The sequence below is a fragment of the Meles meles genome, chromosome 3 (genome assembly GCF_922984935.1).
Source record: "Meles meles chromosome 3, mMelMel3.1 paternal haplotype, whole genome shotgun sequence".
In the NCBI taxonomy this organism is placed as follows: domain Eukaryota; kingdom Metazoa; phylum Chordata; class Mammalia; order Carnivora; family Mustelidae; genus Meles; species Meles meles.
This window is the reverse complement of record NC_060068.1, coordinates 118,274,616-118,299,934: the sequence shown is the minus strand read 5'-3', so window position 1 is coordinate 118,299,934 and position 25,319 is coordinate 118,274,616. Positions and strand designations below refer to the sequence as shown.

The following is a 25,319-nucleotide window of genomic DNA, read 5'->3' as shown; positions in this document are numbered from 1 at the left end:
TGAACTCTGTACTTTTATCTTGTTTTCTGTCTTGGGCATACATGCCACATACTTTTTATGTCAGTGAGGTAATGGTATACATGTAATTATATATTTTAATTATTCTATTAAGATCTATTCCTCAATTTTCTAATGTGAAACTCATATCACAACTATGATATGAAGTGGGTGAAAAGTGCTTTTGAAATTCACACGGTAGTACTGATTAGGTAAATATTCTATCTGAAATATCTGTCTAGTATTCTACATAATCTAGAGAGATGTTCTTAAAATAATTTATGGTATATTTTACGAATTTGCTTTATTTAGACTTTATTATAAAGATTTTATTTATTTATTTATTAAGATTTTATTTATTTGACAGACAGAGATCACAAGTAGGCATAGAGGCAGGCAATGAGGTGGGGGGAGCAGGCTCCCCACTGAGCAGAGCCAGTTGTGGGGCTTGATCCCAGGACCCTGAGATCATGACCTGAGCCGAAGGCAGAGGCTCAACCCACTGAGCTGCCCAGGTGGCCCGATTTTATTTATTTATTAGAGAGAGAGAACAAGAGGCAGGGGGTAGGCAGAGTGAGAGGGAGAAGCGGACTCCCCCTGAGCAGGGACCCTGATGCAGGGCTCAACTCATGATCCTGGGATCATGACTAGGCCAAAGGCAGGTGCTTAATCGACTGAGTCACCCAGGCTCCCCTGGACTATATTTTAATGTTAGCTCTGTCAGTCACTATGGGACACTAGTTAGTTTCAGTTTAATCTTTTTTTTTTTTTTAACCTTTTCCTTAACTTCAGGTGGTCTGTGTATATGTGTATAGAGCAACAGACGTTGCTCTCAGTCTCCCCTCTCAGCTTCTGCATATGATAAACCATAGGAAATCACTTTTAGCGTCTTGGAGCTTAAGCAGAGTGATTTTGAGAATTTCCCATCTCTGTACCTTTGAGAGTGCAGGGATGGTTGCATGAAAGCAATGGGCTCTCCTCTAACATTTTGGTTAATATGAACTCGTTTCTCCTCTTTTAGCTTTGCGGTCAGAGAAGAAACGCCTTAGGAAGCCAAGCAAGTGGCTTCTGGAGTATACAGAAGAATATGATCAGATATTTGCTCCTAAGAAAAAACAAAAGAAGGTGCAGGAACAGGTGCACAAGGTATGTTCCAACATTTTCAACAGTCTTCTTTTTCTTTCTTTTTTTTTTTTTTTTAAGATTTCATTTATTTATTTGAGAGAGAGAGAGACAGAGTGAGAGAGCATGAGAGGAGAGGTCAGAGGGAGAAGCAGACTCCTCATGGAGCTGGGAGCCCAACGTGGGACTTGATCCCAGGACTCCGGGGTCATGACCTGAAAAGAAGGCAGTCGCTTAACCAGCTGAGCCACTCAAGTGCCCCTTCAACAGTCTTTTCATCAGTACTTTCAGGATATTGCAGTTTTGACTTTAATATCCTTTTTCGTCTGTATGGGACAATAATTTCCTTAACTGGGATCTTGCTTTTTCCCTTTTTTACCTCCAGCTTTTGGCACTACTTAGAATATACATGAAAGTATAAATTACTGTATGCACTGTGTGTAGTATGTGTGTATATAAATTTTTTCCTCCCTTTGCTTTTACAGAGTAATGATTTAGGAATATTATTATGACAAAATATTAAAATCATAGAACATAAAATATGGTAGGATAATTTTTTATTTTTATTTTTTAAGATTTACTTACTTGAGAGAGAAAGCATGGAGGGGAGGGCCTGAAGGAGAGGGAAAGAGAGTCTGAAGCAGACTCCGTGCTCAACATGGAGCCCCATGTGGGGCTTGATCTCACGGACCCTGAGATCATGACCTGAGCCCAAACCAAGAAACAGGCTCAAAAGACTGCACCACCAAAGCATTCCAGGATTGTAATTTTTTAAACAAAGGCTATCGATACCTTATTTGCCTTATTTTTAATTCAGTTCTTTTGTTTTGAATTTTTATTTAAGTAATCTCTACACCCAACCTGGGGCTCAAACTCATGACCCTGCGATCAACAGTTTGCATATACTTGCAACTGAGCAAGTTTTTTTTTGTTTTTTTTTTGTTTTTGTTTTTAAGCTCCCTTATTTTAAAGTAAATTAGAGACATTTTACCTTCTATCCTTAAATAATGTGTATGTCTAAAAAATAGAACATTTTCCTTCATAAATGATTTAACTTTATTGCATCTTATAAGATTAGTTCATCTAATAACAAATCCATATTTAGATTTCCTCACTTGCCTCTAATCTTTACATTTGGTTTATTCATTTTAGGACTGCACATTATATGTTTGTTACATTTTTTAAAGTTCTTTAAATCTAGAACAGTCCCCCTTTTTTCATGACCCTATCTAACTAATGAGAATAATACCTTTACAGGATCCCCTTTCTAGATTTGTATGATGGCTTCCTCATATATTCCATTAAACTCTTCTGTCTTCCTTGTTATATGGAAAGTAAAACTAACAATTTGATGGATTCAATTTGAACAGTTTCAGCTAGATTAAATTATAGGTGCTATTGTGTTGTATATTGCACGACGTTAGAAGTTATCCATAGTTCTGACTGATTTCCTTCTTTTAAGTCATTTTGCTCCCTTTGATCAAGAAGTAGTGTGTGGGGTGCCTGGGTGGCTCAGTTGGTTGAGCATCTGACTCTTGATTTCAGCTCAGGTTATGATCTCAGAATCCTGGGATCGAGCCTGCATTGGGCACTGTGCTCAGCACAAAGTCTTATTTTTTGTCTCTCTCCCTCCCCTGCTCGCAGGCTCTCTCTGACTCTAAAACAAATAAAATCAAATCAATAAATAAAATCTTTTTTTTTTTTTTAAGATTTTATTTATTTATTTACAGACAGAGATCGCAAGTAGGCAGAGAGGCAGGCAGAGAGAGGGTGGGGGGGAAGCAGGCTCCCCAGAGAGCCCAATGTGGGGCTCGATCCCAGGACCCTGAGATCATGACCTGAGCCAAAGGCAGAGGCCTTAACCCACTGAGCCACCCAGGCGCCCCTCAATAAATAAAATTTTTAAAATAGCAATAATGAAGCAGTATGTATGTAATTACTTTGGCTTCATAAGAATGTCTTTTTTCTCTAACCATCATTTCCCTAATGGTTTTTTAAAAATATCAAAGATTTCTTGCCTGTATCAATAATTTCATTAGGGGTAACAAAATGAAAACTTTCAGATTTTATTATTTCTTCTACTTTTATTAGCTAGCGATCGCTTTCATTAACTGAACACTTTATTGTCTTGATACATATGAAAGGAAGCATAAATGCTTATTTCTTTCCTTAATTTACTAACTTAACATTGGGAATTCATTATTAGCTGCTTTATTGGTGACATATTAGGAAATCTTTTTGCGGGTGAGGAGGGTTATCATATGGCCTTAATGAACTTTTATAGCTTTAGTATATCTCAATTGCATTTTTTCCCTTTTTAAAAAATTATAGTAAAATATACATAACAAAATTTGTAATTTAAACACTGTTAGGTGTACAGCTCTTTGTCCTTAAGTACATTCACATTGTTGTGAACCATCACCACCATCCATCATCTCTAGAATTTTTTCATGTTCCCAAACTAAAACTCTACCTATTAAAAAAAGTTGCTAACCTCCCAGTTTACTCTCCCCTCAGCCTCTGGCAACCACTATTCTGTTTTCTTTTCCTCCTCTTCCTCTTTCTTCTTCTTCTTCTTTTTTTTTTTTTTTGAGGGAGAGTGACAGCATGTACACATGCGTGTTGGGGAGAGGAAGGGCAGAGGGTGAGAGAATCTTAAAGCAGGCTCCATGCCTAGCAAAGAGCCCAGTGTGGTGCTTGTTCTCAGGACCCTGAGATCATAACCTGAGCCAAAATCGAGAGTCAGATGCTTAACTAACTGAGCCACCCACGCTCCCCCATTCTATTTTCTGTCTCTATGAATTTTATTATTCTAGGTTCACCTCATATATGTAGAATCATAAAATATTTGTCCTTTTGTGTATGGCTTATTTCACTTAGTGATATCTTCAAGGTTCATCCGTTTGGTAGCACGTCAGAATTTCATTTTTAAGTGTATTATTCTTTTTGAAAATGAAATTATAGCAACTTTGTTCTATGGATTCTACGTTTATTTTTTTTTCCTTCAGGTAAGTTCCCGCTGTGAAGAGGAAAGCCTTTTAGCCCGATGTCGATCTAGTGCTCAGAACAAACAGGTGGATGAGAATTCTTTGATTTCAACCAAAGAAGAGCCTCCAGTTCTTGAAAGGGAGGCTCCATTTTTGGAAGGGCCCTTGGCTCAGTCAGAACTTGGAGGTGGACATGCTGAGTTGCCACAGCTGACCTTGTCTGTGCCTGTGGCTCCGGAAGTCTCTCCACGGCCTGCCCTTGAGTCTGAGGAATTGCTAGTTAAAACATCAGGTAAGATGGGAATGGGGTCTCAGAATGTAAGTAGATATGATTTTAGCATGTTGTGATAAAAAGCCAATAGTGAATCTGTACAGCAAGTTACCCACTTTTGTCCTGGGAAATCCTGAAAGTGTCAGCTAACTGAATATAGTTAATGATCACGAATTAGTGGGACACTGTCCAGAAGATATGTTTTAAAATCAACTCTCCTTACTCCACTGTTACTCGTCATGATTGCTGATCAACCACCATGTGAGTCAACACTCAGGTTAGCAGGGTTTGTGGGAAGGGCACTACGTACTAATAAACACATGAAACTTACGCTTCAGATAATTGGCTCTATCAGTTTTTGTATTACTTAAGAAATTGTTTAACCTCTGAACTTGTTTCCTCTTTTATAAAATGGACATCATAATGCAGTTTACCCGATACATTGTAAGTAGCTAAGTGTAAATATTCCCTCGAAGTTAATTACAGTTGCTTTCACTTTATTATTCTTTATATACATGTCACTTGGTGTAAGTTGAATCTAAACATACTGTCTCTGATTTACCTTTTGACTCTCAAACGTTGTAGTCACCCAAAGAAAATTTTGCATGTAACTTTTATTTATTTATTTTTATTTTTAAAGACTATTTATTTATTTGACAGACAGAGATCACAAGTAGGCAGAGAGGCAGGCAGAGAGAGAGGAGGAAGCAGGCTCCCTGCTGAGCAGAGAGCCCGATGCAGGGCTTGATCCCAAGACCCTGGGATCATGACCTGAGCCGAAGGCAGAGGCTTTAACCCACTGAGCCACCCAGGCGCCCCGCATGTAACTTTTTTATATTCCCAACAACAGCTTGTGATGTTTCTTTTATTTAAAAAAGAAAAGTATCCCAGTTGTGTTTATTAATCAAGTAAGACAGAATCAGAAAGACTTTAAAAATAGTACCGATAGTTACTATTTCCTAATTTAGCATGTACTAAACTCTGTTATTAGGCTCTTGTATATGATTCTTAAGAACAGTCCTACAAAGTAAATGTTTTGTTTATTTAGGAGCAGAATAAAAATTCTGATCCTGGTTCTATCATGCCTGGAATTCAGGATCTACTCCACCTCACTTCTCCTTTGTCCTTACTACCAATTAATTATTATAAACATAGTTCTTCCCTTTTGATTTCCCCCTTAGTCCTTTCATGATACATGCACACAGAGACATAAGAACATTTTCAGATTAGTTCGTGTCTGTATTGAGAATTGTTTTCCTATTTTTTTATGTTAACTAATATTTTAGAATAAATAAATACATTCTGATATATCCTGCCCCTCACCAGAAGATGATGAGGAAAACAAAAAATACGGTGACTCATTTTTCTGTGGCATATAGATTTTTTTAAAAATCAGTATATGCCTAGTTTCTAAATCATCTAATGAAAAGATACATGCATTTCAGGAAATTATGAAAGTAAACGTCAGAGAAAACCAACTAAGAAACTTCTTGAATCCAATGATTTAGACCCTGGATTTATGCCCAAGAAAGGGGATCTTGGCCTTTCTAAAAAGGTATGTTAATATTAGTCAATTCTAAAATATGATTAAACCATATGTAAATATGGGATTTTAAAAACAAATCTTTTAGGGAATGCTTAGCAAAATGGATGCATACATACATAGAAAGAATCGCAGAATATATTCTTTTGGTCTAAGAGATCCTATACTAAGAAACTGTTCTGCATTTGTGTGGACATGTGTATCAGTTTATTTTAGATGTTCTTTTCAAATGAAAATAAAAAAAGCTTACAAGATTGAGTAAAGTGTGTGTTTGTTTCTTTTCTGGGATTATAACCTCTTACCTGCTTTCTACTTCTGTCTCTATGAGCCACTAACCTACTCTTATCCCATTTCCCTGTCTGCATAACACCACAGAAAAGACTCAGCTTAGTTATAACCAGGCAGAAACATTTGAACTTAAGTTTTTGAGTTTGCAAACATGGTTTTTATTGGCCAAGAAGGCATCATTAAATAGTAGATGGAAATAGAAGGTTATTTTCCTGGATATAATTTTTAGGAAACATCCTATTGCCCGTATGTGTGAGGAGTAATTCAGGGTAAGTGTTAGAAATTCAGTTGTTAGGATGCACAGATTTCCTTTAAAGAAAGAAAATTTTAATAGGAAAAATAACAGATTGTAATCAGATCAAAAATAGAGTTTTTGGACTTCTTTAATTAGCTATACCAGGCTTATGTCATTTAATCCTATATCGAGGATCCTAGTTTTTGCTTTTATGAGTAATTCACCTAGCTGGATTAGCATGTAAATGTAAAACTCAATTTATTTGTGTTTATATACCTCATTTTAAAAGTCTGCATTATATTCTTTAATTCTTTCATTCTTCTCAAAGTCCATTTCCTGAGACATGTCCGGGTGAGGCTATGATAGTTTACTTCTACACTGCTTTCTCTCCTAACTTTGTCTTACTCAAATCTTAGCCACTTGTAAGGGACAAGGAAACTGATTCATCACAATATTTTGAGCATGGAAATAACATTGCTATCAGGTGATAAGTTTAGTAGTAGTATACAAGGTGAATTATGTAAAGCTGTTACATTACTGCTACAGGTGAAGTAATGACACATTTTAAAGAAAATCAGCATTTGGATCAGTTTAGAGAATCATTTTTTTTTACCAGTTTTGTTGAGATATAATTGACATGCACAAGTTAATGATTTGATTAATGGATATAGTGAGCATTTGGATATTCACTGCTGTATTTTAGCTTGTTTCAGTCGCAAAATTTGGGGACTTTTCAGCAAGAATAACATCTGTTGACGTTTTGTGGCCACTAAATTTTCTTTTACATTCCTGCTGAAGAATATTTCTATTGCAGAAGACATTTTATTGGACTGAAACTAATTCATACAAGCATTAGTAGTAGGGGAGTAAAATGTGTAGGGAATTACTCTTGATGTCTGAGTGTTTTGTTTTGAGATTTAATGTTGTTTTCATTTATATTAATCTATAGCCAATTAAATCAGAAAGATAATTCCATGATTCAGAGCTTTCTGGTATATGTGCTATTGGAGTGAGCACTGATTGAGAGCTTTTTAATATTTAGAATTCATCCAGTAAGTAAGTCTTTGTAAAATCTAATGGCTATAAATGCAGTTGGGTTTTTTTTTTTTTTTTTTTTGCTTGTTTGTTTTGGTAAAGATTTTATTTATTTTATTTATTTGACAGAGAGAGACACAGTGAGAGAAGAAACACAAGCAGGGGGAGTGGGAGAAGGAGAAGCAGGTTTTCCGCAGGGCAGGGAGCCCAATGCGGGGCTCAATCCCAGGACCCTGGGATCATGACCCAAGCCGAAGGCAGATGCCTAACAACTGAGCCACCCAGGTGCCCCTATAAATGCAGTTTAAAGAAGATAGATTTTAATGCAGGGTGGTATGGAATAGAGCTGAGATGCTGGGTCTCTGGGAATATACCCTTTCTCTTTGTCTACCATTTGAATCAGAGTACCATTCTGTATCTGTTTGATACATTGGGAGTCTCTGGTTAAACCCAAAGGAGTGTGTGTTTGTAGGAGTCTTTTGGAGCTTTTGTTTTTTGTTTTTTGATGTCTTTCCCCAAGTAGTTTCTGTTCAACCCGTTATTGTTAATACTGTTTATTTAATTGCCAGAAACAGCCAGGATTTCTGTATTTGTGATAATAGTTCAGCTTTTGATATATAATATAAAAGTTTATTTTTGGTTCCTCTGTAAATCTGTTGCATTTTGTTTATTTTGTAGTGTTATGAAGCCGGTCACTTGGAGAATGACATCAATGAATCACGTGCTGCATCTCATTCTAAAGAGTATGGTGGAGGTACGTATTTTTGAAACTTAAGAAAATGTAATGCAAAATAACTATGAACCACCTGGTCAGCTAACTGGAGAAGTTGTTACATATGTTAGCAAGACCAGTGAGATTGTGTCTTCTAAGAATTGTTTGCCCAAGGGGCACCTGGCTGGCTCATTTGGAAGAGCATGAGACTTGATCTCAGGGTCATGAGTTTGAGCGCCACATTGGGTATAATGATTAGTTAGAAATAAATAAAAATAAGATTAAAAAAAAAAAACAACAAAAACTTGTTTGCCCAAATATGCTTTCTGATGCAGCGCATGACACTAGAAAATTGGATGATCATTTTAAGCTTCATGCTGAAATTAGTTACATGGAATTAGAATTATATTAGACTAAAGAAAAGTCAGGAACAATAAAGAAAAATCTCCTACTCAGTTTTCTTATTAGGTGATTCTGTAACTGTAATCGTTACTTTCTTGGTGTTTTTTTGCTTTTTTTAAGGATCATACTTATTTATTTGACAGAGAGAGGTCACAAGTGGGCAGAGAGGCAGGCAGAGGCAGATGGGGATGCAGACTCCCTATTGAGCAGAGAGCCTGATGTGGGGCTCGATCCCAGCACCCTGAGACCATGACCTGAGCTGAAGGCAGAGGCTTAACCCACTGAGCCACCCAGGTGTCCACTTTCTTGGCTTTGATTCAGTTTTTATTCTATAGGACAGAAAATGTGGAATCTGAATTGAGAGGGAAATTACAAGTCATTTAAGCCTGTTTTTCACAAATAGTCTTAGTTTCTTTGTCACATCTATGCTCTTTGGTGAGTGAGCATATACTTGAAAAAGAGAGCTTACATTTTGAGTGTGGTCCCTGTGGTTGCTTCTTTTAAGGGCTTTTTAAAAAATTATATTTTATTTTTTGATGTTTATTTTATTTGTTTAGAGAGAGTGCAAGCAAGGAGAGAGGGAGAGGGAGGGATAAAATCCTAAGCAGCTCCATTCTTAGTGTGGAGCCCAATGCAGGGTTTGATTCCACAATCCTGAGATCATGTCTTGAGCTTAAATCTAGAGTCAGATGGTTTACTGACTGAGCCACCCAAATACCCCAGGCTTGGAAATCTTTTAGATTGCATTTGAATCTGAGTCCTGAAAGTTATCCATGGTGATCTTCGTTATGCCTGTAGGAGGGATAGGCAGGACTTCATTCAGTAATAAACATAATATCGTAGTTCGAGCATTTCCTCTACCAGATCCTTTGTTTGCTTAGTCCATTGCTCTAGGACTGTTAACTTCTAACCCATCTAAAGCTTTACAGAGAGTTAGGGTATTATCCGTATTATCCCTGTATTATAGAAAAACAAGGTAAAAGAGGTGGCAGGGTTGGGGTACTAAATCCAGACCTGACCAAACTCATTGCCACACTATCATCTTGTTATCCACCCCAGATTTTCTCTATGCCAGTTCTTTGTACCACTTTATTCATTCATCTGCCAGTGCCATTTATTGATTAGTGTCATTTCTGAGATATTAGCCCACATTTCAGCATATAGCATCAGATGTGGTCTTCCAGCAAAGGGTATCATGGGAAGGTTATGTTACATGTGATTGTTTTAGGGATAAAAAACATATTTTATTTATTTATTTGAGAGAGCATGAGAGCGAGCACACAATCAGGGGAGGGGCAGAAGGGAAGAGAGAAGCAGACTCACTGCTGAGCAGGGAGCCTGACATAGGGCTCCATCTCAGGACCCCAGGATCATGACTGAGCTGAAGGCAGATGCTTAATCTGCTTAGCCATCCAGGCAGTACTATATGTGATCTTAAATGAGCACTTTTTTTTTTTTAAGATTTTATTTATCTATTTTTTGAGAGAACGAACAGAAGGGGTGGAGAGGGGGCAGAGGAAGAGGGAGAAGCAGACCCCCGGTAGACCAGGGAGCCTGATGCAGTGCTCAATCCCAGGACCCCAGGATCATGACCTGAGCCGAAGGCAGATGCTCATTCAGTGCCTGAGCCACTCAGGAGTGCCACTCAGGCACTCCTTAAATGCACACATCTTTATTTTTTATTTTTTTTTTCTTTAGGAAAAAAAAAAAATTTTTTTTTAAAGATTTTTTTATTTATTTATCAGAGAGAGAGCGAGAGTGAGCACAGGCAGACAGAGTGGCAGGCAGAGACAGAGAGAGAAGCAGGCTCCCTGCCAGGCACAGAGCCCGATGTGGGACTCGATCCCAGGACGCTGGGATCATGACCTGAGCCGAAGGCAGCCGCCTAACCAACTGAGCCACCCAGGCGTCCCAAGAAATTTTTTTTAATATTCTTTTTTTTTTTTAAGATTTGATTTATTTGTTTGACAAGAGATCACAAGTAGGCATAGAGGCAGGCAGAGAGAGAGGGGGAAGCAGGCTCCCCACTGAGCAGAGAGCCTGATGTGGGGCTCAGTCCCAGGACCCTGGGATCATGACCTGAGCTGAAGGCAGAGGCTTTAATGCACTGAGCCACCCAGGCGCCCTGTAAATATGCACATCTTTAAATGTAACCCAAGATTATTAAGTTTTCTAGTAAGTAAATCTAATAGTATGTTAGCTTATGTTAACCTTGTGTTCATATATAGTTTCACAGATTCATCAGTTTGCTTGCTTGCTTTCTTTAAAAAAAACAAAAACAAAAACTTTCAAAATACCAGCTCTTCTATTTTTGTAGTTAGTTTTTATAAAATGTACAACCTGTACTTTATCTTTTGTAAATTTCATCAGCTCTTTTAGCTCCTGAGAATTTTGAACTTTTATTCTGCTACCATATTAATTCTTCTTTTAGTCATAGGTGATTGGCAGGTTTGATAGAGCTTCTCCATCTCCATCAAGCAGTCCCAAGAAAGAGAGTACCAAGCTGGTTTTCCAATGTCTAACCTTCATGTTTTTACCTAGCCTAATTATCCTGGAACATTTTATGAAGTAGCACTTGAGACTCTTCTTTATTTCTATAACAAAAAGTTGAAATATGTGTAATAGATAATGAGGGAAAGACTGGAATTTCATTTTATAAATATGCCTGATTAGATCATATGTTATCTATTTTATATTGTTGGATGTTCAGGATTTTAGTACTAAGCATGAATATCCTTTAAGCCACTAAATGTTTTGTGGGAGGTCTCCCCTTTCCCCAAGCCAGATTTTTATATTGCAGCTTTTCATCTTAATCCTTACATTTTATAGTGATATAATTTACTGTCTTTAATTGTGGAGGTCAGGTTTTAGTATCTTTTCCTGACTACTAAATGTATTTCCTCCCCATCTATAGGATATCTAAGTCCTTTGAGGAACTATGAAGACTTTCTTTTCTTTTTTTTTTAAACCAATTTTTTTTTAGGATTTTATTTATTTATTTGACAGAGAGAGATCACAAGTAGGCAGAGAGGCAGGCAGAGAGAGAGAGAGGGAAGCAGGCTCTCTGCTGAGCAGAGAGCCCAATGCGGGGCTCGATCCCAGGACCCTGAGATCATGACCTGAGCCGAAGGCAGCGGCTTAACCCACTGAGCCACCCGGGTGCCCCGAAGACTTTCTTTTCATCATGTAAAATGAAACTGCTTTAACCTACTTACTCATTTTACCATTTAATCTGTACGAGACAGAATTTATATATATGTAGCTCTTTCCCCAGCTAGTTACATAGTCATGGGTAAGTCTCCTCCTTTCTGTGCCGTTTTCCTCATCTACTAAGTTGGGGAATTAAATGGACTTTATGATTGGTTTTTTACTCTAATATTCTGTAGTTCTTTGAGGTCCTTTAAGTTGAGGATAGGATTTCTTGTACAAGTGGGTGAATAACCAGCAGATAACTCCTGTTTTCTGTCATAGGCACTACCAAGATATTTGATAAACCAAGGAAGCGAAAACGACAGAGGCATACTACAGCCAAGGTGCACTGTAAAAAAATGAAAAATGATGATTCATCAAAAGAAACTCCAACCTCAGAGGTATTACTCAGTTCCTCATCTTTTGACCTTCCAAAGAACATCTACTTTTCACAGTAGAGGCCACACCCTTCTTTCCCTGGAGTTTTCTTAAGAATCATGTTCTACTGAAACAGCTAATTAATAGCTGAAGAAGACATATATGGCAACTATGAATATGATCTTTTTAATAGACCACATCCTATGCTCTAGGTATCTGATGAATTTTATAGTTTTCATCATGAAGTAAGCTTTTTCTAAATAACCAGAGCACAATACCAAGTAACCATATGATCTAAATGAACTTAGATATTGCCCTTTACAAGTTGAGACTGCTACAATTAGAAGGAAACTCATTTGCTTATTTCTTGAAACCATCAACTGCTTAATTTTAGACTAATGTTTGTAAACATTTGCTTTAAGGAAACAAAGGTAGATTTAAAACCATTTCCTTGTAGAGCATCAGTGCAGTCATTGATGCGGTCTCTAGCTTTTCAACTCAGGTTAAAAGAGAATTAGAACAAGTGAGGTCAGCTTTACACATTATTATATGGAGTGTTTCTTTCCAGGATAATTTGAATAGAATGCCCAAGGGAGGCATTATTTAGGAAACACTGATCTTGGAAGGACAAATAAGTAATCAAATAAACTTAAGAATGTTTTCTCTCCCTTAGTGAAACCTTAAAATGGAACAGCTCAAAAAGTTCCAGTGGAACAGCCTCAGAGCAGTTAGTGGCAGGGCATGAGGCGCCCACTACCCGCCCAATCACAGCAGGGTTAGAACTAACATTGCATGCAGTCCGCCCGCGTGATTGGCTGAACATCTGTAAGTGCTTAATGGCTAGACAAATAGCAGCCCAGAGGGAGGGGGTCACATGGAGGAGACATCTATAATACAGATGTGGGACATTATTTTTTCTCTGCAAGGGAGAACTGATGACACACAGAACAGCTGCAAGCCTCAAGGAGACTGTTGAGGAGGGTGTAGAGAATGATCATGGGATGCCAGCATCTAAAAAGCTGCAGGGCGAACGAGGCGGAGGTGCTGCACTCAAGGAGAACGTATGTCAGGTAAAGGATGTTGTCCACTTGCATTTGGATTGCTTGTATGTCTTTCAAGAAAGCCCTCTCCATCTCTTGATAACCCAGTCATGTTAGAATAAACATTTTTCCTGGATGATTCCAGTGGAGTCACTTCCCTTTAAGGATTTAAGTCTTGCCCCTTCTCACAAAAAGAGAAAGGAAAATAAATGTTTGGTGTTGGTAAAACACCTGCCCTTATTTCCCATGAGCAGATGCCACGGAGCAGGTCTGAGATGGGAGAAGGAATCACAGATTACTTAAAGATCATTTTCGTGTATGTTCATGGTGTGAGAATTTCTGGGTTTCTAAGGAATGTTGCAACGGAAAATTTCACTTTGAGATTTCTTTTTCTTTAAAATAGTAACTTCAGAGAATCTACTGCTGCCTTTTTATATTTATTTAATAAGTATTTATACAGTGTTTACTGTGTGTCAAGAGTTTCCATCACTATAAATATTCTGGGGGCACCTGGGTTAAGCAACTGACTCTTGATTTTGGCCCAGGTCATGATCTCAGAGTTGTGAGCTTAAGATTTTCTCCCTCCCTCTCTCCCTCTGTGTCCCCCACCCCAAATAAATACATTTTAAAAATTTACCAAATTAAACTTTTATAAATACTAGGTCATTTAGTCATAACAGTCTTATAAAGTAGATTGCCATTATTATCTTCATTTTTACAGACGAGGAAACTGAAGCAGAAAGATGTTACATAACTTACTTACAGTCACACAGCAAAGCCAGGATTCAAACTGAAGCAGTCTGGTTTTAGAGTCTTAACCACTATGTTGTCTTGCCTCTCTGTAAAGAACTTTATCAGACTTGGAAGTAAAGTCATTTAAATTGATGCTTTGATTATGTTCTCTTTTTTATGGGCTTGATTTACCTTTGTAAATTCTTAAAAGCTGGCCTATAAAAAGTTGAAGATACTAGGTTTCTTTTTCTTTTTTTTTTTTTTTTATTGATACAGCTAAAAATAAAGTTAGCCCAAGCCTAGAATATGTAGAACAGTAGAATTTCCATTCAGTTTGTTTTTTCATTTTCACTACTATATAAAGAAGGCTCATCATATTCAGATGAGCAGTGTTATTCCTCAGAGATTGTGTAACACAAAGATTATCAACAAAATGTGGTTAAAAGGGTAGTTGCCTTGTGGTCCTGGATTGTTTGGATCACTTTTTCTTTAAATCTGTTGTCCTTGTTTAATTTATTAATATCATGTCCTTTCACTCACATGGTTACTAGTTTGAAAGATGAATTAGTTGGTCATCCCAGTTAAAGAGTTAGTCCATAACATGTTTTAAATTTGTCTTTGATATATTCTGTAATTTAAGTTTTCCTGTTTAAATGGTGAAGGCAAATTTGTTTATTGTACATAAAAGCTGGTATCACTGGCACTGTGATTATATAAAATAAAGTGGGTAATATTTATGGCATTTGTTAATTTTTATGTGTGAATTAGGGGATACTGGAAGAGCCGGAGTATAAGACTTAATTTACACTATAGGTTGATTAAGACCTTGGGGTCTGTCTGCTCTTAATCCCTGGCTGCCCCTGGCATTTTTTCCCCCAAAGCTCTCCTCTACTCATTTGTTTATTTAAGCTTTGATGTCAAGTGGCCAAGACCTTTTGTTTCATCAGGTGCTTGAAGATACTAGACTTACCTAGTTGCCTTCTTCTTTCTTGTCTTCCACAATAAGACTCTTTCATTTTTAGTATTTTCCTGTTAATCACTGTGGGGCAACACGTCAGGATGTTAGAGGGATGAAAGTAACAAATGTTGGGAATTTGCAGAATTTTCATAAATCTTATGTTTTGAAAGCAACAAAGCCAGATCTCTATTTCCTAAGGCCCTATCATAAATGACACCCTCTCTTAGATGAGATCATCTCAGAAAGGTGACCTCTCTGAGATGGTTGTAGATGTATTTCAAACATTGTTTAAACCTTGATTAGAGCCCTTTTGGACTATTACAACCCAAGTCTAGCTAACCAGTATCTCTTGCTTAAACTATTACAGTAGCCTTCTTGATTGTCCTTTGCTGTTGTTCTCACCTTTCTCATTCTTGAAGTCATTTTCCATGTAGTAATCAGAGGAATCTGTTTTTAAATAAATATCTGATTTTAGCCTTTCCTTGTTAAAGCCCTTTAATGGCACACCTCTGTAATTAGAATAAAATCTGAAAATGTAGTGTAATGTGTTAAGACCACACAATCAGGCTGTTATCTTTTTCTTACCTTATCTTCTACCATGTATAACTTTTGTTCACTGTAGTCCACTGACTTCCCTTATGATTCTCAGATATAACTTAGTTTTTCCTGTCTGTGGACTTTCTGTATTTGTCTCCCTGGTCTTTCTGTCAGATCATGTGACTGACTTGGAGTTCAGAACTGCATCTGAGAGGCCATTCCCAATGACCCAATCCCAAGTAGCTATTTGAATTCTCTACTTAATGCTTATAATTATCTGATATCTTTTGTGTTTGTTTTCTTGTATTTTCAATCCTTAGTATATATGAACCATGAGAGCTGGGGACTTTGTGGAAGCTGGCATAGAGGAATTAATCATTAAATATTGACTGAATAAATGGTGGGCTCTCTTCTTTCTGGAAAGCTCCTGCTTAATCTTTACGAAGGCCTTCTGCTTGGGACTTTAAAAATCCTTTATAGACATACCCGTTTTCTTTCTCTTAACAGAACTGTGAGAAACTGGGTGAGCTGCTGTTATGTGAGGCTCAGTGCTGTGGGGCTTTCCACCTGGAGTGCCTTGGATTAACTGAGATGCCGAGAGGAAAATTTATCTGCAATGAATGTCGCACAGGTGAAGTAGTTATAGATGGGGTTTTCTTCCAAAAATAGTTTGAGTTTTAAGTTTTTCAGGAAAAATTCCCAACATTTTTTGCAGACACTTTCTGTGGCAAAACGGGGCTAATGCTACAGACACAGATAAGTGCTGTGTGGTCTTTGTGGAAAAGAATACCAAGTGATTAATGAATTGATAGTATAATATAGTGCAAAAGGATTGTAGTAGAGATAGATTTATAGTGATAGGTGAACAAAGTTGAGCCATTTCCACAGAGGAAGATAACTAAGTTTGGCTTTAAAAGAGACATGGAAATTGGTGTGGGGAGGTGAAGGACAAGAAGATCCAGTAATGAAAGTATAGAATATTTGGGAAATAGGAGGCATAAGTTAGTGTGTTTAGAGTTTAAGATACTTTAGGGAAGAGGCATTGTTAGTGACAAGGAGGGTTTCTGGATTACTGGTGATGTTTTATATTTCTTGAGCTGAACGGTGATTATATAAGCATGTTTTCTTTATGATTATTTGTGAACTGTACACTTAGGATGCTATACTTTTCTGTGTGTATATCATACGTAAACAAAACTATTTACCAAAAAAAGGAAAGACGTATCTTTTTATTAACATGTAATGTATTATTAGCCCCAGGGATACAGGGGAAAGATGTATATAATCTTGAGAGTTACATAGATTGGCTCAGAAACTGAGAATGGTCAGATGGAACCACCTGTAAAGTACCTCACAGGCTACGCTAAGGAGATGATTCTTTCTTCAGCATTATATGTGAATGCTACAGCAGTTAAGTGGTAGGGGAAAATGGGGGCTAAAAGCGGTTACACTCCCTAAGTCATTAAAACCACGAGTGTGCATGAACCTGCCCAGGTAAAAAGTATCTGGAGAGTGAGAAAAGGACCAACAAAAATACTCAGGGGGTGCCCATATAAAAAAAAAAACCACTGCAGAGTGAGGAGGAGCTAGTCAAAGAATGTTTGTGAAGCCAGGGAGAGTAGGATATCATCAGTAGGGGCATATGTGGCAAAGAGACCAAGGAGGGTTTGGGGTGATAAGAGGCTAATATATATAGTAGTGGGAAATATATTTGCCACACAAGTGTTCCACACTAAACCTAGTTGAGGGGCAAATGGATGGCAGTATACACTACTTCTTACAAAAGCTTGATATCCATGGAAAAGAGGGTAGTAGCTGAAGGGAGGATATTACAGGATCAAGAGGAAGAACATCTTGAGTGTTTGTAGGATGAATGTTAAGAACCACATAGGGAAATAAATTCCTGCAAGAGGAGGGAATAATTAGTGGAGTGTAGTTGCTAAGTGATAGGAAAGAATAATCTTGAAGAGACAAAAAGATAAAACAGGAATGTACCTGGAATTGAAAGTTGGAGAATAAAGAAACCAAAGTTTTTCTTAGTTTGGTGAGAATGATGGGGAAAAGGTGGTTTCTAACTTGAAGGGTGGGTTGTAGGTTTGAAGTAGCTCCTGTGGGAACCGAGAGACAAATCTGTAAGTTTGTCTGTAATAAATAAATAAATAAATGTCTGTAAATCAGTGGCTGTGTCATATTGAATTATCTCCTCTTTCTGCCACTACTTTTAGCAGTATGGGAACAAAAGCTTAGAAGGCAAGATAGTTCTGGGGTTATTTTGCCTCCTGTACAGTGGGCTTTTGATCATTATATGAAATAGTGCCATCCAGCCCTATAAATGAAATTAAGGGAAAAAAATTTTAGGTGTGTGCATATCTCTTAATCCTAATCTTAGAAGTCTTGCCTTTTGTACAGATAATCCAGTTTTGCCAGTCTTATCTTTTTTTTTTTTTTTTTAAGATTTTATTTATTTATTTGACAGATCACAAATAGAGAGGCAGGCAGAGGGGGAGGAGGAAGCAGGCCCCCTGCTGAGCAGAGAGCCTGATGCAGGGTTTGATCCCAGGACTCTAAGATCTTGACCTGAGCCAAAGGCAGAGGCTTAATCCACTGAGCCACCCAGGTGCCCCCGCTAGTCTTATCTTTATTATAATGTGGTACTCTCTGAACTAGTTATGGCAAAGGTATTTTTTAAAGAATTAACCTTACTGAAGTATAATTTACCTATTAAAAAAATGCACTAGTTTTAATGTATGTTTTGGTAGGTTTTGATAAAATTTATAAACACATACGTAAGGACAACCACAATGAAGATTCAGAACATTTCCATTGCTCCAGAAAGTTCCCCTTGTACTTAGTCCTAGTTGATCCTTCCGGCCCTCACTACCCACCGCCCCCACCCCAATCCTATTTCAGGCAAGCAATGATGTGCTTTCTGTAACTATACATGAGATTTATTTTTTTTAAGGGTTTCATAAGTGGAACAAAATGTATGTCGTTTTTTGTGCCTGGTTCAGCATAATGTTTTTGACACTCATCTGTGTTAATGTGTTTATCAGTAGTTCATTTTCTTTCTTAAAACAGCTTTATTGAGGGATAGTTCTACAGTAAACTGCACAAAGTATAATTTGATAAGTTCTGATACGTGTGTGTGTACATACACCTGTGAAACCATCCCTCAGCATAGGTAATTTGAGATTCAGCAACATTGCTGTATGTGTTGAGAGTTCATTCCTTTTTATTGCTGAGAAGTATTCCATTGTACAAATGTGTCGCAGTTGGTTTATTCATTCATCTGTTGATAATACATTGGGGTTGTTCTCAGGCTGGGGTATTACTAATAAAGCTGCTGTGAACATTCATGTCTTTGTACGGACACCTTTTCTTTTTACTTCTAAATACCTAAGGGTGGAAGGCATGGTAGGCATATGTTTAATGTTTTAAGAGACATCCAAACTGTTTTCCACAGTGTTTGTACCATTTTACATTGTCATCAGTAATGGATGAGTTTCAGTTCTCCATATTTTCATCAACACTTGGTATTGTCAGTCTTTTTAATTTAAGCCATTTGGACAGATGTGTAGTGGTACTTCATTGTGGTTTTAATGCGCATTTTCCTAATGACAAATGATGTTGTGCTTCTTTTTAATGTGCTTTTTTGCCATCTTTCTTGATGAAGTATCTGTTCAAATCTTTTTTTTTAATTAGGTTGTTTATTTTCTTACTGTTGAGTTTTAAGAGCTCATTATATATATTCTGGATACTAGTTATTTATCAGATACATACTTTGAAAATTATTCTACCAGTCTGTGGGTTGGTTTGTTTTTTTTTTTCTTAATCATGTCTTTTGTAGAGCAGTTTTTTATTTTTATTTATTTAAGATTTTTCTGTATTTTAGTGATTTTTTTTTTTTTAAGATTTATTTATTTGACAGATAGAGATTACAAGTAGGCAGAGCGGCAGGCAGAGAGAGAGAGAGAGAGGAGGAAGCAGGCTCCCTGCTAAGCAGAGAGCCCGATGCGGGGCTCGATCCCAGGACCCTGGGATCATGACCTGAGCCGAAGGCAGAGGCTTTAACCCACTGAGCCACCCAGGTGCCCCAAGATTTTTATGTATTTATTTGACAGAGACCGTGAGAGAGGGAACACAAGCAGGGGGAGTGGGAGAGAGAGAGAAGCAGGCTTCCCATTGAGCAGGGAGCCTGACACGGGCATCGATCCCAGGACCCTGGGATCATGACCTGAGCTGAAGGCAGATGCTTAATGACTGAGCCAACCAGGCGTCCCTTGAACAGCAGTTTTTAAATTGTAAATGATGTTGTTTATTAGCTTGTTTTTTTGAGAGATTGTGCTTTGATGTCATATTGAAATCTTTTATAACCCAATGTCATAAAGCTTTTCTTTGTTTTCTAATGAAAATTTTATAGTTTGAGTTTTTACCTTTATGTCTAAGGTCTGTTCTTCATTAATTTTTATATATGATGTGAGGTAGATTTGTTACTATTTCTTTAAATTTTTTAAAAAAAATTTAAAAAAGATTATTTAATTATTTATTTGACAGAGAGAGAGAGAGGGCACAAGATGAGGAGTAGAAGGCAGAAGGAGAGGGAGAAGCAGGCTCCCCACAGAGCAGGAGGAGACTGATGTGTGACTCGATCCCAGGACCCCGGGGTCATGACCTGAGCCAAAGACAGTTGTTTAACCAACTGAGCTACCCAGGTGCCCTATTGTTTTTGAGGGTAGGAAATTTTACCCTAGGTGAATAGAGTAAAAGTCATTTCTTTTTTCTTGTGGCTCACCCTATTTTCCTAATGTGGAGTGGCCACACCATAATTTAGGTTATTCCAGTTTAATATTGACATCAGGCAGTAAGTAGTTTGCTTTTTTCCAAATGGATAATTAAAATTTTTTCTTAAAATCACTATTAGCTGGGTGATCTTACTGTTTAAAGGTATGGTGGGTAATTTTAATGAATTCCTGTTTCCAGCAAGTGTTACGGGCAAGATTCATGTTCAGGTCTGTCTCTCAAGCCTGGGCTGTCCCTTACTTTGTATGGCTTCTCAAAGAGAGGTAATTGTTACTTTGTTTTGTTTTGTTTTTCCCTTTTCTTAAACTTTGTATTACAGAAATTCTCAGACATTTACAAAAGTTGAACAGTATAAAGTAATCCCATGTATTCATCATTTAGCTTCAGTAGTTAACAGTTTTCTGCCTCTGTCTACCCATATATTTCTTTTAATATATTTATTTCAGGGGTACAGCTCTTTGATTCATCAGTCTTATATAATATGCTTTACCCATGTATTTCAAAAGGTCTAACACAACTTAAAAATATATATCTAGGGACGCCTGGGTGGCTCAGTGGGTTAAAGCCTCTGCCTTTGGCTCAGGTCATGATCCCAGGGTCCTAGAATTGAGCCCCACCTCGGGCTCTCTGCTCTGCAGGGAGCCTGCTTCCCTCTGTCTCTCTCTGCCTGCGTCTTTGCCTACTTGTGATCTCTGTCTGTCAAATAAATAAATAAAATCTTTTAAAATATATATATATATATCTAATATATAGCAAGATTATACAGTAACTTCTGTGTGTCACCTACTTCCTAGTCCCATTTTCAATTTTCCCATATGTTTCATAGATGTCTTTTCACAGTATTTTAATCAAGATCCAGATAAGAGGGGCGCCTGGGTGGCTCAGTGGGTTAAAGCCTCTGCCTTCGGCTTGGGTCATGATCCTGGGGTCCTGGGATTGAGCCCCACATCGGGCTCTCTGCTCAGCGGGGAGCCTGCTTCCTCTCTCTCTGCCTGCTTCTCTGCCTACTTGTGATCTCTGTCTGTCAAATAAATAAATAAAATCTTAAAAAAAAAAGATCCAGATAAGACTGCTTTTATTGTATTTTTTGGTATGCCTCTTCAATTTCCTTCAATCTACAAACAGTACACCTCCATCCTATTTTTTTTTTTTTAAGATTTTTATTTATTTATTTGACAGACACAGATCACAAGTAGGCAGAGAGGCAGGCAGAGAGAGAGAGGGAAGCAGGCTCCCTGCTGAGCAGAGAGCCCGATGCAGGACTCGATCCCAGGACCCCGAGATCATGACCTGAGCCGAAGGCAGAGGCTTAACCCACTGAGCCACCTAGGCGCCCCTCCATCTTATTTTTTAATGTCGTTTATTTGTTTTGACAGTCATTTGTCCTGCTAAATTTTCTGCATTGCAAATTTGGTTGGTTACATCTTTCAGGTGTCCTTTTAACTTGTTGCCCTATCTTCCATATTTCCTGGAAACTTGTAGTTAGATCTAGAGGCTGGATTAATTTTAGATCAGTTTTCTTTTGGCAGGAATGCCTTGTAGGTAATGTGTTCTTCCTGTTACTGTGTCACATCAGCAAGCATATATTGTCAAGAGTTTCTCATTTAATAATCTTAAAATTATTTGGTAGGTTCTTATTGTCAGCCTGCTTAGTCTGTTACAAAGTTCTTTATTGTGATACTGTGATTTATAATAAGAAGTACATATTTTGGTCGTTAGCTTGTTGCACAGAGCTCCCAAAACCTTGGTCTCTCCTATGTGGTGAGCGTTACCAAGATGTTCTTTGTGTGTGTTTGACTGTGTTAATAAAAGACACACCTCAGGATGGGGGCTTGATTGCCAGGAGAACCAGCCTTATGATTACAGGGCTAGAGCTCTCACTTCTCTCCCCCTAATCTCTAGGGAAGCCGGAGGGAGAAGCTGGAGGTTGAGTCAGTCCCCAGTGGCCAACGGTTTAATCAGCCTATGCACTGAAGTCTCAGAACCCAGAAGAATGGGTTTCGGAGAGCTTCTGGATTGGTGGGTGTGTGGAGATTCAGAATAAAGTGCTGCTCTTGGAGAGGGAATGAAAGTTCCCCACCCTTTCCTCATACCTTGCCCTGTGTATCTCTTCCATCTAGCTATTTCTGAGTATTATCTTTTCATGATAAACTGGTGATCCAATAAATGTTTCTCTGAGTTCTTTGAGCCATTACAGCAAATTAATCAAACCCAAGGAAGTGCAGGTTATGGGAACCTCTGATTTATAGCCAGTCAGAAGTATAGGTGATGACCTGAACATGAGATTGGCATCTGAAGTTAGGGGCAAAGGCCGTCTTGCCCAATGGAGTCCTTAACCTGTGGGATATGATGTTACCTCCATGTATATAGTTTCAGAATTTAGTTGAATTGTAAGACACGCAGCAGCTGGTGTTGGAGAATTGCATGGAATTCCATATTGGAACTTGGTACAGAATTGTGTACTTAACAAACTTTTCATCTAATGGTTTAGCATTGGATGAATTCTTGAATTGGTGTTAATTTATTACCTTCCTTTATTTACTAGGAATCCATACCTGTTTTGTTTGTAAGCAGAGTGGGGAAGATGTTAAAAGGTGCCTTTTGCCCTTGTGTGGAAAGTTTTACCATGAAGAATGTGTCCGGAAGTATCCACCCACTGTCATGCAGAACAAGGGCTTCCGGTGCTCCCTCCACATCTGTATAACCTGTCATGCTGCTAATCCAGCCAGTGTTTCTGCATCTAAAGGTATGGGTTTCTTACATGAACTGGTCTAATTACAGAACCTTGGTTTTATTGGTAGCATGTATTTCCAGATGCAGTGTGGCATGTCTCTTCATGGCCTCTCTAGCTTTTGTCAGAGTACCGGTATTTTATGTGAGAGAGGGGAAAATAATGGACTAATCCAGCAGTTCCCACATTGTATTCTTTGGAACCTTATTGTTTTGTTTTTTTTTTAAAGATTTTATTTATTTATTTGACAGAGAGAGAGATCACAAGTAGGCAGAGAGGCAGGCAGAGAGAGAGAGGAAAGCAGGCTTGCTGCTGAGCAGAGAGCCTGATGCGGGACTCGATCCCAGCACCCTGGGATCATGACCTGAGCCAAAGGCAGCGGCTTAACCCACTGAGCCACCCAGGCGCCCTGTGGAGCCTTATTGTTACGTGGTGGTTTCAAATACTTGGATTTCATGTGTTGTTTAGTTTAAGAAAGTGTTCTGCTGTAAGTCTCCCTCTCTCTACTCCATTAGACTAAAGTACTTTTCCTGTGGACCCTTTATATCTGTGGTTGTCAGGTGTGGTATTATTCATGAATGAATTGAGGTTTTTGTTTTGTGTTAATTTGTTTTGTTTTTTAAATTGTAAACTTGTATTCTTAAACCTCTTTCCTGCTTTATAGAGCTGAGGTTTCCAAAAAGTGCCTGTGGGTATATAGGCAAAGTAAAGCTTTTAAGTCTGTTCTCATTGGGAAAACAATCATTTCTGTTTGGTAATAATGGGATCTCTTACTAATGTTTCCTAACCCAAATATTGTATGTCTCTTGTTAAATGCTTATAGCCCAAAAAGCCCCTGCTTCTCCCATAGGGGATCAAACAGAAAAATTACCAGTGTTTTGACTTTCCTTCTAATTAGACTGTCAGTACCTTTTGTAATATGAGTTCCTGAGCCTGTAGATCTCATCAGTCTTAAGTACAGTAATTTCACTTGCTTGATCAAAATTAGTTTAACCATCAGCTTATCTTCCTCTTTTCAGTTGCTATTGTAGTTTGCATTTAGGTGGTTTGGTAATGGTTTTTAGTAGGTGCTGTATATGAGAGAACATATTTTATCTGGAAGCGGTAGAAAGGTTCATTCACCTAAAAGTTCAGGCTTTAAGAATCACACAGTACCAGGCATTGAAAGCAAGCATAGTTTTTCTCCTAGCTGGTCTTTTATTCAGGTTGTGACATCTCCTCTATTTAGTTTGAGGCTTATGCCAGGTTTCCTAGGAGTCGGGGCAATGGATTGAATAGGGCTTTCTTTGGTGAGGTAGGCTCACTTAACAGTTGTGAGATCTGACACCTTGTGGCAGCTTATCACATAGCTCCCATCTGAGCTTTTTCATAGTGAGTTGTGTGTTTTACGATCCCTTGTCCTAGTAGTGCTTCCTTCTACTAGTGACATTTTCTCAGTGCTTACAAAGACATTTCAATAACTCATGTTGCTTTTATGTTTAATCTCTTTGTTTCTCTTTTACTCCTGGTTTTCCTGCTTCTCCTAATTTTAGGTCGTCTGATGCGCTGTGTCCGCTGCCCTGTGGCATACCATGCCAATGACTTTTGCCTGGCTGCCGGGTCCAAGATTCTTGCATCTAATAGTATCATCTGCCCTAATCACTTTACACCTAGGCGGGGTTGCCGAAATCATGAGCATGTTAATGTTAGCTGGTGTTTCGTATGCTCAGAAGGTAAGACATGACTGCTTAATGTATGAATAGTCTAAAAAGAGATTAATACAGTATTCTAATTGCAACAAAAATAATTTTCTTCACTTTGCTACTAGAGAAATATTGGGAAGTAATGTTCTGAATTAATGATAACATAGCAGAATGTTTAAACTTGGGTTTTTTCCCCAAATAGGGAGGGGTTTTTTTTGTTTGTTTTTTTAAAGATTTTATTTACTTATTTGACAGACAGAGATCACAGAGAAGCAGGCAGAGAGAGAGGAGGAAGCAGGCTCCCCGCTGAGCAGAGAGCCCGATGTGGGGCTCGATCCCAGGATCCTGGGATCATGACCTGAGCCGAAGTCAGAGGCTTTAACCCACTGAGCCACCCAGGCGCCCCTTGTTTTGTTTTTTTAACCTCATTTTTATTAAAATGATGAACAAATGAAGGGTGTCTGAGTGGCGCAGTCGGTTGAGCATCTGGCTATTGGTTTTTGTTCAGGTCTTGATCTTAGGGCGGTGGGATTGAGCCCTGCTTTGGGCTCAGTGCTTAGCGTGGAGTCTGCTTGAACTTCTCTCTCACCGTGCCCACTCCCCTCTCGCCGCTTTTGGGGGCATGCGTGTGCACACAATCTCTCAAATAAACAAATCCGTAAAAAAAAAAAAAAAAAAAA

At 38.2% G+C, this 25,319-nt stretch overlaps 1 protein-coding gene across 6 annotated transcripts in view; it reads left to right on the top strand.

Moving 5' to 3' along the window:
• NSD1 (nuclear receptor binding SET domain protein 1) overlaps nucleotides 1–25,319 on the top strand; it is a 157,705-nt gene that overhangs the window by 103,716 nt on the left and 28,670 nt on the right. For all 6 annotated transcript variants that reach the window (XM_045999043.1, XM_045999047.1, XM_045999045.1 and 3 more), the window contains 9 exons: nucleotides 1,019–1,143; nucleotides 4,128–4,398; nucleotides 5,823–5,932; nucleotides 8,157–8,232; nucleotides 12,064–12,182; nucleotides 13,086–13,229; nucleotides 15,934–16,057; nucleotides 22,772–22,972; nucleotides 24,490–24,669. In XM_045999043.1, coding sequence (XP_045854999.1) covers nucleotides 1,019–1,143; nucleotides 4,128–4,398; nucleotides 5,823–5,932; nucleotides 8,157–8,232; nucleotides 12,064–12,182; nucleotides 13,086–13,229; nucleotides 15,934–16,057; nucleotides 22,772–22,972; nucleotides 24,490–24,669 — 1,350 coding nt within the window. The remainder of the gene's footprint in view (nucleotides 1–1,018; nucleotides 1,144–4,127; nucleotides 4,399–5,822; nucleotides 5,933–8,156; nucleotides 8,233–12,063; nucleotides 12,183–13,085; nucleotides 13,230–15,933; nucleotides 16,058–22,771; nucleotides 22,973–24,489; nucleotides 24,670–25,319) is intronic.